Genomic DNA, 12,619 nt, shown 5'->3' on the forward strand with positions numbered 1-12,619 from the left:
TCAACATATTTACAGCATGACTTTCAGATTACACCTTTGTTGATAGTATTTTAGGCTCACAGTCTCTACTGGGTTGCCAGCACAATTGGCAATATCAGTTAAAACAAATATTAGAGACTTCAAGCTAAAGCTTGTAACTTCCCAGATCCTTCAAGTTCTAAACAAAGATTTGTCGGAAGCAAAATGTATATTTGAATCCAAAGAAGAGTACAAAAGGCAATTGTTATGAGCTTTATATAGGAAAAAATATCCTGGACCAGAAGTCAGACTGAAGGCTGGTGTGCCACTGCTCCCTTTCTGCACCCCATTATACGCGTCGGCTGTGTGGGAGACACCTGGAACGTAGCATAGACTGCAATTAAATGTCTGTGAACCAACTGTGCTGCAGCAGCCCCAGTTCCAAAACGCCTCACCAGAGCCACTAGCTTCCTGATAGGTAAGAGATTTTGGGCATATGTTGCCCAGTATTGGGTAAAATTTCTGTGTTGGCCAAATCCCTGTTGTTGCTCCTGAATCCCAGTGAGAAGGCAGCTGTGCAGAAGGTTCACTTAATGTCTTTTAGGTCTTTCCAAGGAACGATGAGTGTTTCGCCTCTTGGTACCTAAGATCTCAGGAATCAACAATTTGTTATTGTGAGTATGGACATGGGAAATGGGAGAGTACTCTGAAGCACAAATTGCATCTTTTTGACTCAAAAAAAAGGAGGGGAAGGACTGAGGAAGCAAAAAAGGGAAATATTTTGATGAGGGGCTGAATGAGTCATTTTGACAACTTGCAATCTCTCCCTTTGTCAGCGTTCTTCTCCCTGAATGTGCTGCTGAAAATGGAATTCTTTATAAGAACATGTGAAGTTCACTAATTTGTTTGTTGCCTCTGGAGATGAATCTGAACTAGCTCTTAAAATGTGTTTTATGCGATAGTCTCAAAGAACCATGCTCCATCTCTGTAATTATCCGCAGCCATAGAAAACTCGTTGCATTCAGACAGGACAAAGGCAATAACTTACCTGTGCTAACAGCATTTGATAGATGTAAGATTGGGTCGTAACATGTATTTTTATACACACAGTTTCATGGACTTTATAAACTCTTGTCCATGTCATTCATGAGATGTTAAAGAATTGATTTGATTAGTGCAGCCTCATTCCCTTGTATCCTAAAGCCAAAGCTGTCCGAGGGAATTCAATCGGGTAGTGTATTTTTTCCTCTCATTAGCCTACATCTGCTCTATGTTAGAAGTCGAGGCTGGGATTTTCAAAGGATGTTCCTCATAAAGTTCATCAAACACTGGGCCTGGGTGCACCTTCCTCCCTACTTCAGCCATCAAACTAGCCATGTATTCTAATTTCATCTTTGAGACTCTGTCTATGGCTAATGGAAAGAGATAGGCATCTCCAGACGGTGATTCATCGCATCCTAAAATAGGCACCTAAGACAGGTGGGAGGAATCCAGCTCTGGAGGTACTTACCTCTCTTCTTATTGCCTACCAGAGGCAGTCTAGACAACCAGACAACTAGACCAGGCGCCCCACTTCTGGATGGTTAAAGTTAGGTGAAATTAGTCCCACCCTTTGGGCGCCAAATTTCTTTAGCACCTTTGAAGTCTTAATGAGAGTACACCACATCACATGCTCTCTAGATTTGCTCAGTTCCTGATGTATGCATATATCATATCTCCGTGCGGTGATTAGCGCCTGTAAAGCTGAGGCTTGCAACAAAGCAAAGGATTGTTTTGATCTTTTTCATGTTGATGTCTTCCTCCCACAGAATTGCACAGTGGAAATGAGTGTGGGATGTATGGGAATCCAGGCCCCTGAATGGGGTGGCATCACACTGCCTGTTAAAGCAAAAAGGTTAGCAAAGGGAAAAAAATATTGCAGTTGTTATTAGGTTACAGCAACTTCCCTATAAATCTACAGGAGATCTTATCCCTTCCAGTTGAAGCTGTTTTCTTGGGCAGAAGAGATTCTCTGAGCCATACAGAAAGAATTGCCCATGGAAGTTGGGTCAGGTCCTCCTGGGAAGCATATTCGGCCAGCAGGAGATAAGCTCTTCCTTTTGTTATGGTAAAGCCCTAGTGCCCAAGCCCACGTTTCATTTGATGTGTGCAGCGTTGTGATGTACTGCTGAATGTCTGATGAAACGCCCGGCTGATTCATGAAGCGCTGATGTTCAGAGAGGCTGGTCACAGGTTTAAAGTAAAGCATTTGCTAAATTAACTTGTCAGATCTGGAAATGATGGCACAGGGGGAGTTTGGAGGTGAGAGCGCAACACTCATTCTATGTCATTTCCCTGACTTATTCTTCTCTTGCATAAAAAGCGAAAGGATCATCTTTTTTCAATGGGAACACCATAACCTTTATGAGATAGTTAAACCCCTCTTAATGAATATTTATGGCTGCTCGATTGTTCTTTTCTTGTCAAATCTTTCTTGTGGTTTTCTTCATTAAAGATTGTGACTGTTTTCTTTTGTGCTTCTCGTATTTGATTGGGAAATAGCTTCCTATCAGAGGAGAATTAAGGGAGGGAAAGAAAACTCTTCCAGTTCTGAATCACGATAATTGCTTTGGATAGGAAAGACCTTCCCTCTGGATTCCCCCTTTTGTAAAACAGGGGGAATATCTGTCCAACTCGCCTCTGTATGGTTCATTTCTTTGTTCTGCTTGTTGGCTTTCATCAGTTTAATCACAAAACACTTCAGTCCTTTGTGGTTGATTTATGTTCCTAATTTGTTGGCTTCTTTTTTTTAATCTGCTCAAATGTACAATAAAATATCTCCCTTTGATCTGTTTTGAAATCCTAAACTGGTAGTTGCAGGATTTCTAAAATGATGCTGAAAAAAGCAACCAAGCACATTCCTGAGTTTTTTCCTATAATGACCCTATTGCAGCAGATTTTGAAGAGGTATAAAATGTGTTTTATTGTCACACCTCTGTGGTAGACACGCTATAAAAATGCAAAGAGACTGAGATGACTTCTCTGTGAATCTTAAAACACCCACTGCATAGCATTAGGTAGGAGCCACATTTGGTGCAAACCAGCATAAATAAGCTGACTTTAAAAGGCTTCCATAATTTACACCAACCAAAGACTGGGTCTATATGACACTCTCTGGGCAGCCCTGCCACCTCTGCTGAATTGTTAAGACTTCTAATCAGCAGATAGGTCTTGTCCAATTTAGGAATAGGGCATTTCCGTATTCTTGGGAAATACTGAAAACCAAGTGGCGACACATTCATTCTCCATGCGCTTTATTGGAAAAAGAGCAAAAGGTATAAGGTCTTGAGTATCAAGATAGAAGTGAGGGTGCTGTAATTTATGCATGTGTCAGGACATTAAGCAAGGAAGCTAATAGGAATACAAGCGACATAATTACTCTTTGCTGACTACAGAAGGTGAAATGTGTTTTTCTGAATTGAGATTTCCTTTATGACTTGCCTGCCTGCATATGGATGATCAAACTGCTCCGAGACAGCGAACAAAGAACGTCACTGGAGTCCTGCCCCTCCTCTCCATGACCCCGGGTGTCTCACCACTACAACTCCACTGACTTGCCTAAAATTACATCAGATAGACTTTGATGAAATGGTGAGTCCTAGAGAGCTCATTTCCAGAAACACTTCCCAGGCACTCTAGGGAAAGGATTCTGAATTAAATATCATAACTTGTTTCGTAGATAGCAAAGGCTTAATCAGAAAAAAAAAGGCCGGTGGGAAGCAGGAATTGAGCAATAATAAGATAAGTGCCCCAACACAACCACCAGCCCTTTAAAGAAACAACAGAAATGAAAAAGGAGCATGTTTTAAGTGTCCCTTTTTTGATGTGATCCCAGTTGGAGTTTCTCTGATGTGGTTTCATGATGCTACAATGTGCTTGTACCCAGTATGCCTTTTCCTCGTGTGTAAGGTGGAGTTGAGGATATTTTTACCACTGCAACTAGAACAGGGCTTTCATTTTTCTACTTTAGGTCTTAACATCCTGGTTGTCCTGACTCTCACAGCTGAAGTTTAGATCGAGGTGTTCCTGGGGCATGGAGTTCCAGATGAAATCCTCACCCCTGGCCAACACATCCCTTGTGAGTGAGCTGAGTTTCCCATGCTCTTTGCAGCTCTGCAGCTCCCTCCACACCTCCCTGCAGTCCTGCTGCAGGGTCCACCAGTGCCCAGAGGGGCTGAGCTCTGGCACCAACGGCCCCCAGCTCCAGCCCTGAATTCTTCACTCCTAGGGATGCAGTTGGGAGCACCAGGGATATACTGCCTGCCTACAGAGCTGGCAACACTTCTGGAGGTGAATCCTCTGTGGCAGGCACCAGCATCTTCAGGTAGGGATGCTCTACCAGTGCTACAAGAGGACCTGCATCTTCTGGACTGTCTACCAGATCCACATCCCAGGTCGGCTTTGCAGCCACAGATGGTGTTGCAAGGGGTGGTGATCACTGTCACAAACGGGGAAAACACAAGCTGAATCACTCATGGGGAGGACGCAGCCTTCCTCCTCCCCCTGCAAACCAGAACTAGATTGTTTAATGTTGTAAGGAAAATAGAAAACCTTGAGCTTACTTACACACTCTCACAGGGCTCCCAAAGCGTATCCTGAAGGAGAAGAAGGTCACAAGGTTATCCATCACGTAACTAGCATTTCTAGCATTTTCCAGCCTCCTTGCCTCTGTTGAAGAGTCCCAAGGACTGAACGCTGCCCACACATGGTTGTAGTGGTACCCACCTGCTCTCTTCACCCTCCAGTAGAGCCTTATATGTTGCCATCTCAATATCCAGGGCCAGCTTGACATTCAGCAGCTCCTGGTAATCCCGCAGCATGCAAGCCAGCTCATCCTTGGCCTTCTGGAGGGCATTCTGCAGCTCAACATGCTTCTCCCGGGCGTCTTTCAGGGCACACTCCCCACGCTGCTCAGTATCACAAACTGATGTTTGCAGAGAGGACACCTGTCAGGGGAGACACAAGAAGTCCTTCCTTTCCCTGTCCTCTTTCTTGCCATACTCACCTTTGAAAGAGAAATTCTCGCTTCTTTTGAGAGTCCCAAATTGGGAAGTATTGAGGTTGTTTTTAGGAAAGCCAGATGTTTCCAAAATCAAGTAATTAATTAATCAAGTATTAATTAATTTCAAGTAATGAAATACTACAGAAAGGCTGGACATGTCCCTGTACTGCCAGAGTGTGTTTAAGCCTTGTTTCGAGGATACCAATACTTTGTTCTAATTGGAACTAATAATTAAGGTTTTCCATTACTTCCCGTTATAAACTATATAATGAATTAGATGGTCTGAAAATTATACCAGTTTCTATGGGTGCTGAATTACTGGTGAGTCATAATTCTACCCTACGTATTGGATACTTTGAACCTGTGTCAGAAGCATTGTCTCCTGCCAGAATTCTTGCTGGAGCAATTTTAGCAATTTTCCAAGTGGCTGTAGCTAATCCAATGATCTAATTTGGCGCAATTAGTTCTTTGCAATAATCAAAATAATCCAGCAGAAAATAGGCCAGCAGATAATTCTTCTTCCCTGCTCGGCACTGGTAAGATCTTCTCTAGGCCAATGGAACCCATGTGAGGCAATGCTCTTTGATAAAGATGAAAGAAATGCCACAGAGATGTAGAAAACATGACTTGGGATCTCACATCTAGGAGATCCAGTGAGTAAGTATGATCCACCATACCTGCTTCTTTATATTTTCAAGGTCACACTGGCTTCTCTGGATCACAAAGCTCAGCTCTTCAATCTCTTGCTGGTGGGACTTCAGTTCATTGCAATGTCTCCCCTTTGCCTCGTCAAGCTCTTGATACTGATTGTAGGAAAAGAGAGAGGTGGCAATTAGTACGGGCAGCGTATGTAACATAGGAGCCTTGCTTCTGCTTCCAAAGTGAATTAAACTAGCTTTAGAAAAGTCATCCTGACTTTGCAGCTCCTGAGACTTTCAGCAGCAAAGGGAGCTTTCCTCTTGTAGCTTTCACTGTTCAACTCACCTACAACCTCCACATTCCCAGCATGACTGAGCCCTGTCCCATTGCACTGTGTCCGTTTTGAGGATGTTCTCCTGACTTTGAGACCCCATCCAGTTTAGCAGAATGGAAAATTAGGTCCAGAAGTTCCACAGTGAAGACAGAAAGAAAAAATCATCGCCATTCCACTACTACTTTTAACAGTGAGGGAATTAAGGACATGTTGCTGGATGCTACAACTTACCCTAGTTCTGTACAACGCATCCAGCTCTGCCTTGCTTTTCTGAGCCATGTCCTCATACCAGCACTCAACGCTCCTGAGGATGCCCTTCATGTCCAGGCCGCGGCTGTTGTCCATTTTCACAATGACAGAGGTGTCACAGGGACTTCTCTCCAGCTCAGCGGTTTCCTAGAAGCCATGTGAAGTGGCAGTAAGCTGTCCCTGCATTTCTTATCTCACACTCCAATAGAAGTAACACCACCACTGAGAGTTTGTCCTGAGCCACAGCCCAGGAGTTGAGACTAGATTTGGTCATGCATGCAGCTTGGGGGGGGTGGGGGGTGAGATCTCAAAGTTTTCCTTATCTGGGATTCCCATTGCCTCCCAAAGAGAGCTTGATGGTTTGGTTTAATCAGGCCTAAATAATGTAGACAAGGAGCAGCTGGTAGGAACAGCTGCCATCAAGCAAGGTTGGGACAGGAGCATCCATACCTGAGCAGAAACACATTTCAGGAACTGTATCTCCTGCTTTAGGGTTTCCAGCTTTGCTTCCAGCTCTGCCTTGGTCAGATAGACACTGTCCGCATCCTAAAAGAGTTCCCAGACATTTAGAAGTCAAAATAGTACCTACACAGAGACCTAAGGCAATTTCATTATATCTTTAGAGTAAGAAATTTTGTTTAGGAAATGTAATTGGGAAGCTCAGATAAGCCCTGAACAGCAACAGCTGAGGGTTCCCAAAAGCATATACAATATTTGCTGAGTTCTTGCTTGAAAAACATCATGATTTGGGCATTAGGACTAGCAAGCTGTCAGCTTAGAATGAAAAATATTTTCTGTGCTAAAGGGCAGAGGTTTAATGCTCTCTGGCAATACTCTGTGACACGTTTTTCTGCATCCATACTTGTCCAATGACTTTTAACATTCTCAAGACCGGACCCTTGCCTTGCAAGGAGCAGATCAGAGGAAACTCCTTGGATCTCTGCATCCAAGCCTTCCATTCATCCAAATTCCTTACCTTCTTCAGCGATGCAAACTCGTTCTCAGCAGCTGTGCGTCTGTTCACTTCCTGCTCGTATCTGTTAGGGAAGAGAAGAGCCTGGTTGCTAAGACTGGAGACCTTGTTTGTCTGGGTATTTAGGGGTCAGGGTGCTTTTGGATGTCAGCTTTTTGGGCCTCGGAGAGAAGTCTATTGATACAGACAAAAATAAAGGTCCCGTTAGACAAGCTGTTTGAGCTCACTGCCCCGTGGATGGTTTCTGCTCACTCACTTGCATCTGAACTCTTCAACGAGCTTCTCCATGTCATTCAGCTCAGGCTCCTTCTGCCCCCTCTCATGCAGCAATGAGACCAGCCGCCTCTGCAGGCTGCAAATGAAGTTGTCGAAGACATGCTTGATGTTCTTCTGGGATGGCAGGACCTGCTTTTGGAGGAGGTCCCATTTGGTTGCCAGCGCCCTGTTCTGCTGCTCCAGATGCTGTACCTGCATTCAGAAAGCAAAGCCACCTTCTTCAGGCGCATGCTTAGATGCATCATACGGGGACCGGACGAATGTGGGGGGAACAAGGCATCTTCTCTTCTGAGTCAATGCTTCAGGGGCTCATTATGGTTTGAAGGGCACGAGAGGACAAAAGGGGGACATTGCCATCTTCGTAATCCAAGAATCCTAGAGTATACTGGGTGTGACGCTCTCCTGTTTTCCAAGGAAGCCCTAGGCAGCACAGCCTTTGTGGCAGCTAGAGAAACCATGGAATGTTTAAATAGATCTGCATATCAGTTGGCTGATAGTGGAAACCATCATTTAGCGATAGGAGACAATGCAACTTTACAAGGTTTAGCTGCGCAGAGAGAAGTCAACAGTGCAGAAGTCAGTAAGATACCTTGGAGGAACAGCTCCCTTCTGCTATTAATAATAAAAACAGATGCAGCTTATTAAAGCACATAAATAGCCAGATTAAAATAACGTTATCAGCTAGATCTGCACTTGCAGCTTATGGTACTAGAGCCTTGCATGCTAAAAACAGCACAAGGCTTATGTAATCGGGTGAGAGAAAGAGAGGAATCAAAGACCTGAGCACAAAAAGGTTTCCTTCACACTTAAACCTCATCATTCCTTTAAGTCTTGCTTCAGCTCTCACCTTGTCAATCAAAGAGGCAAACTGGTTATTGAGGCTCCTCATCTGCTCTCTCTCCTGCTTTCGGATGTGCTGGATTTCGGGGTCGATCTTCACATCAAGAGGCTGTAGCAGGCGTTCGTTGACGTGCACCACAAGAATACCTTCACTTTTGCAGCTCCTGCTGTGGAAGCCTAACTCATGACTCCCACCTTCACTGTTGGTATGGATGCCCCTGCACCTCCGGCCTCCACAGACCCCCTGTGCAAGGCTTCGGCCAGAAGAAATCCATTTACACCCATCTGTGTTTTGGAGGCTTCGACTGCTGTGGCTCCGGGCTCCATATCCTCTTCCAAAGAGTGCAGCAGAGGGGAAAGCGCTGCTTCGGCAGCGGCTCATGCCACTCGCAGCAGATGACGATGAGAAGAACTTTCTTCCATGATGAGACCTTCCAGCTGACAGCTGCTGGCTCATGCTGGCAGACGTGGTGGAGGAGAGGATGCTGGAGGACAGCAGAGCATGCAACTCAAAAAGGTGCCCCTCTGCTCCGACAAGCCTGAGCTCCTCCTTTATACACATCTCAGAAATGGGGCTTGGTTGATGCAGATGAATAATTTGGGGTTTTCTTGGGGTTTGCGTTGCCTGGCAGCACTTCGTAGGTTTAAATATGCAAAACAATGCATGACACTGAGCATTTGTGAAATCCCATGGAATTTTACTGTTTTTAAATTACTTTGCTTGCATACTCAGCTTGGAGGATCCCATGGGCTGGGTTTTGTGAGGATTCTTCTTTGGTTTTAGTTTGTCCTCCTTCTTTACATTAATTACAGTTTAGCAAATGGCCTTAAGAGTATCTTCCTCTGTCAAGAACAATCTGTAAAGGAATGTTCTGTTGAACAGCAAATTATATGTGATTTTTGCAGTATCTGTTCTTCTCATAGTCTCTCCCTTCACGAAGGACAGTATGAGTCCATGAGGCACAGGGAAAGGCTTGGAAGCTGGGAACCAGACACGCAAATTTCCTTGCTGTGGTACAAGAGTGCAAAATACTTCTTTTTTTATAAATAGCCCTCCACACACCATCCTCAGTTAAAGACCATAACTGGGCAGGACTCATCTCCTCTAACTTTTGATGAAAAGTAACTCTGTGCTGAAAGACAGGCATGTTTGAGATACTGCCCACCAGAGAGCCTTCCTCTTCCTCATTGAGTCCAAGAAAGTCTAAAGTGACCAGGTCAGACTTGGATGCCCAACTTTTAGAAGAATAGATTAGCATAGCTCTATCTTCTCGTTAAGTTTTCAGCTCTGATTGTGTAGAACACGTCGAAAAATGAGATATGCATGGAGAAGAAAATAAATAGCCTAGAAAATAGGAAGCTGGGCCACAAGGCTGTTAACTGGATACTTGTTAATCATTTAATTGGAAACAGTGGCAGGCTTGGCCTTGGTGGGCAGACTATGAATGCACCAGCAACCAGTATCCTGCAAAAATACCTTCTTAATACAGCTCCTGTATGGCTACTCTTTGTTACTATCCTTTATATTTGAGCTTGTAATTAAAACCCTTGGGATACCTCAAGGCAAGTAAAAAAGATTTATTGGAGTTGCTTGACAGATGGGGAAGAAAAGGCTGATAAGTTTAATACATTTGCTGGAGTCTCACAATACCTCAGAGGTGGAGCCAAGATTACATTTCTGTCCCTGTGGCTTCTAGCCAAAGTCTCTTTCAAAACAGAAAGGCAAAGGGTTTCGTTTCAGGTGATTTGAAAGAAATGGTTTTCCCCGCTATTATGCCATACTAATCCTTAACTTTTTCAATAGGCTCAAACCTTGGTCAGTTTTTTTGTCAATTAAACAGTCAAGCATTTCAAATTCCCAAGAAATTTGATAGTATTTCACTTGCTCATTTCTTTTCTTGCTTTTGCGGGGGTTTTGGTTGGTTGGTTGGTTGGTTGGGTTTTTTGTGCTGGGCTCATTGGAGGGCTTTTTCACCACCTTTCGCAAGAAGGCTGACGAAAACAAAAACTGGTTACCAGAAACCTTGCTGGTATTCTGTCTCCAAGAGTGGGTGATGCCAAAAGTTTTCTTGTACCTCATTATTTGCAAATGTTCTGCACTGGAACAGCCTGCCCTTAGCCCAGCAAGAGAGATAATTGATGGTATGAAGTAGCTGGAAAGACAAGTAGCTTAATTGCAGGTTCTTGACAGCACTATCAATTACACCTACACACCAAAGAGCAGGAATGATTGAAGTCCTGGGTGTCTCACTTGGCTGCTTAAATACAAGCAGAGTCCATGGCGATCCCAGCTGGAAGAGCAGGATTGGAGCCCAGGAGGAGGGCACTTGGCCTGGAGCTGCTCTGACTCGGTCTTCATTTTGTGCTTCCAGTTTGTCTCTCCTTGGTCTCCCTCTGAATCCCCCCACTGTGTCTGCATGGCCCCCGTGGAGGTGCCACGATGCTTGATGGTCCTCCTGCACCTTTTGAGCAGGGGTGGGTGATCTCGTGGCACTCTGCCTGGCCCTGCTGCTAGCAAGGCTAGCTCCTTGAAAGGAGTTTGGCTCCTTTCAAGCAAGAAAGAGTTAGCTCAGAGCTTTTGTTTCCTTGCTGTGGTTACAGCCTACAGGGTCATGGATAGTTTCAAAAGTTTTCCTCCCATAGATACACTTTGATAAGCGAAACTTCTGAACTTGTGTTTTCACACCCGCAGACGTAGTGAAAGGTTCATCCATCCGGACCAGCCTCCCCTCTGACTCTGAGTCCCCTGATGACCCTGAGTCCCCAAAAGGCAGATGATGCCACCTGATGCAACCCTTGGGCAGTTCTCAGATGCCCAGCTCAGGCTGTAGTTTAGAGGACCACAAGGTCAGCTCTGCCTTCCTCTCCCAACTTGCTGCAAGAGACAAAGATTTTGTGTGTCATTTGACAGCAGAGAGTCTCCAGGTTTAAAATACACCACATCTTCTCCACTTTCTTCCATCCAGTTGATGGCATTCAGTGTATTCATGGCAGAGCAATTGTGTTTGCCGCAGCTCCCTTTAAGGAGAGGGAGGGTTGTATGTCTATGTGGGCACCAGGGGTGTAGCTCCCAGGGTAATCACAGCTCATTAATTTACCTCTAATCACCAGGAATTTTGGAAAAAGGCCCAGCAATGAAAATTGGAGGCCCACAATTTTCATGGTGCTACAATGTAGCCCTGACTGATTTCACAGCCTTTTGCCAAAGTAAATCGGGAGGGAACTTTTTGTTCTGGCCACATCTGCACAGCCAAGAAGGCTCAAGACCAAAACTCCATCAGTCAGAGAGAGAGTGGGAGAGCTGGCACAAAGACCAGCTCTACAACACTGTGGTACAACTTTTTTCTCCCACTAGGTGGTGGTATCTAATGCATCTTGAGCATCCCGGTCCACATGGGTTCTTGGTTGGGACTTTGGTGGTGACATGAGCCTGTTCACACCTCATTCAAAGCTCAGAAACCTCTCAGGATACCACTAGCAAAAGCCAGCTCACAGCTGTAGAGGGCAATATTTAGAAGCCAGGACAGCATGGGACCAACAAGGTCCTCGGTCCTTGCGAGACGGCGAGGTTTCATATGGATTTATACTCTGAGGTTGACTATGAGCCTGGGCTGTTTTGTGAAATATGAAATATGTGTGCATCCAGTAATGCACCTCTGGCAGAAAAACAACACTGAGCTAGAGAGTTACCACCAGCTTTAATGACAACTGACCTACTGTCATCTTCTTCACCACATTGGTGTCCTCCCCTCATACCTGAAATCCTGCTCATCATGTCAATACTCTTGGAGGCTCAAGCTGTGCCAGGCACAGGGTGTCAGTAGACACCTTCTTTCAGTGTTACATCCTGAGCATGTTTACAGTGTTGTGATGACTGATAATACATGCCCCAAGACATTAACTGACATTAATCTGAAGGCCCCATCTTCTTCAAAAATCTTTTTCTCAGCCCCTGAACCTCAAAAATCAAAATGTCTCTGGGCACAGCCTTAGGCAGTCTATCTTGTGGCATTTTTCATCAAAAATGCATGGGCAATATCTAATTGACATAAGCAACTTAGTGTTGAGTCCACAAGAAATCAGCAGTGGACATGGCTCCATGCTCCCCACATTGACATTGCACCTCTTTTAGCCACTTTCTACACTTGGCACATGCTGTGGTGGTGGTGGAAAGAAAATCATCTGAAGATCATCCCAGTTCAAATCTGTATGGTCCAAAGACCTGAAACTCAGCCTTGGTCTTAACAGAGCCAAATACACAAGCTCCTTACAGATACAAGCAGGAGTTGGACCACATAACTGCTGAATC

General features: G+C 44.7%; 1 protein-coding gene across 1 annotated transcript; it reads right to left on the minus strand.

Annotated features, from left to right (window-relative positions):
* Window positions 1–1,215: 1,215 nt before the first annotated feature.
* Window positions 1,216–9,569, minus strand: LOC142420953 (keratin, type II cytoskeletal 7-like). The gene is given in 15 exon segments (XM_075525314.1): window positions 1,216–1,415; window positions 1,469–1,533; window positions 4,056–4,221; window positions 4,376–4,435; window positions 4,564–4,592; window positions 4,723–4,943; window positions 5,677–5,802; window positions 6,204–6,368; window positions 6,672–6,767; window positions 7,198–7,258; window positions 7,451–7,662; window positions 8,318–8,498; window positions 8,535–8,827; window positions 8,829–8,872; window positions 9,374–9,569. Coding segments are annotated over 15 exon segments (2,115 nt in total).
* Window positions 9,570–12,619: the final 3,050 nt, after the last annotated feature.

Source organism: Mycteria americana, chromosome 26, assembly GCF_035582795.1.
Source record: "Mycteria americana isolate JAX WOST 10 ecotype Jacksonville Zoo and Gardens chromosome 26, USCA_MyAme_1.0, whole genome shotgun sequence".
NCBI lineage: Eukaryota > Metazoa > Chordata > Aves > Ciconiiformes > Ciconiidae > Mycteria > Mycteria americana.